The sequence below is a fragment of the Suricata suricatta genome, chromosome 11 (assembly GCF_006229205.1).
Source record: "Suricata suricatta isolate VVHF042 chromosome 11, meerkat_22Aug2017_6uvM2_HiC, whole genome shotgun sequence".
Classification (NCBI taxonomy): Eukaryota; Metazoa; Chordata; class Mammalia; order Carnivora; family Herpestidae; genus Suricata; species Suricata suricatta.
The window spans coordinates 18,641,662-18,643,303 of NC_043710.1; the positions used below are offsets into that span (position 1 = coordinate 18,641,662).

Genomic DNA, 1,642 nt, shown 5'->3' on the forward strand with positions numbered 1-1,642 from the left:
GCAGGCGTGTCTAGGTAAGTGAATCCTCCCCCGAAAGTGACTGTAATTGTTTTCAAGTTAATAGTTTCTTAAAATATTCTGCTCCCTTTTTTGAAATAGGTAACTTCTGCTCTGAAAATCTTGGGGGGGGGGGCATGAGACACTTTGGTAATATCTCTTTTTATACAGAATTTCCAACTCCAAAACATTTTCACAACCTCTCCGTCAGGTATAGAACTATTCTGTAACTTCTCAGGTGAGGAAATGAGACCCAAGGAGATTGAGTACCTTTGCCTAGTACCACATAGTAACAAAGTTAGAGGTGACCTGGTCTCCACTTCTGTGCTCTGAGTGCCCCGTTTTATTATTATTATTATTATATTACATTATATACATCACTTATTATCACATTAATCATATTACTACATACAGTTTTATATGTAATATGTTAATCCTTAACCTACACAAATAAGTTAATACCTTAATCTACATTAAGGTGTATTTCAGTAAAGTTAAAGCATATGCAATTTAAGGTAGAGTAGGCATTAATCATTATTAAAATGAAAATTTTGGAAGCATCCCCTTAATGCACGAGTATGCTAATAGTCACTATAAAATAGGCCATTTAAGGTAAGTCTATCAGAACTTGTGTGTCTAATTGAATTGCTTAGAGCTTCAGAACTCTCTTTTAAAGCAAATTTAAGAGTCATGCGAGAAAACCGGTTGCATTATTTTGGTCGCATCTCGTTGTTAAGCAGGTACGGCTTCAGATGAGCTTTGGTTCTTCCAAAGAACTAAACGCACGCTCCAGAGAGTGAAGTTCGACAGAATGTCCCAGGGGCTTTCAGACCATTTCTTCAGAAGGCGATCCAGAGTGGTTTTGAGCTGACTTGGCGTCACTGAAATAAGCGTACATTCAATGATAGAAAGAACCCTCATTTGGAAGTGTTTATTTTGATACATTCAGAAATGATCACTTTCCCCACAACTAGCATAGTCTCAGAAGACAGCCAATTGCTAAAATAGCACAGGGCCAGGCATTTTATGAGTTTACTTTTCACAGTGAGCCTGTGAAGTGGATACCGCTCGTGTTACAGATAAGAAACACCAGCGTTCATTGAAGTTCAGTAATTTGCCCAAAGTTTCACAGCAAGTGGTGGAGCAATATTTGAAGTGTCTGTAAAAGCCCTCGTGTGTTTTTTCCCTTTGTTGCCTCTTATTTGTCTTCACGTGAAAGCTTGTTTCACGTCTTGCCATGGGCGGTGTGGTAAGATGAGTTCAGCTACACATGAAATTAACTCACTTCACTAATGGTTACAGACTAGCCTGTCTTTTCTGTGTTCTTTGGCGAATAATGGTTCTTTCTTCATCCAGGGTGTGTTTGTATCCCGGCTTCGTCGACCTCAGAGAAGCCGACTGTGTATTGGAACAACTTTGCGAGGTTGTTCCCTGGAAACAGAGGACCGGCCTCAGAGAGGGTGAGCACACGTCTGAGATTGCCCTGCTTGCCACGCGGTCTCTCTTTCTGGAATGTTTTCTGATACCATTGTTTTCGTTCACCGCGGCCAGTCTTAATTGAACAGATGAGTAGGGATCTGCCAGCCAGAAGGGGCAGGGAGGAGTGTTCCAGGCAGATGGAAGAGCAGGTGGAGCCCCCGAGGTC

General features: G+C 41.4%; 1 protein-coding gene across 1 annotated transcript in view; it reads right to left on the minus strand.

The window, feature by feature from the left end:
• The window catches only part of ALKBH3 (alkB homolog 3, alpha-ketoglutaratedependent dioxygenase), a 27,763-nt gene that overhangs the window by 20,028 nt on the left and 6,093 nt on the right, over window positions 1–1,642 (minus strand). The window contains exon 5 of the mRNA XM_029915544.1: window positions 1,306–1,549. Within this exon, the coding sequence (XP_029771404.1) occupies window positions 1,306–1,549 (244 nt within the window). The remainder of the gene's footprint in view (window positions 1–1,305; window positions 1,550–1,642) is intronic.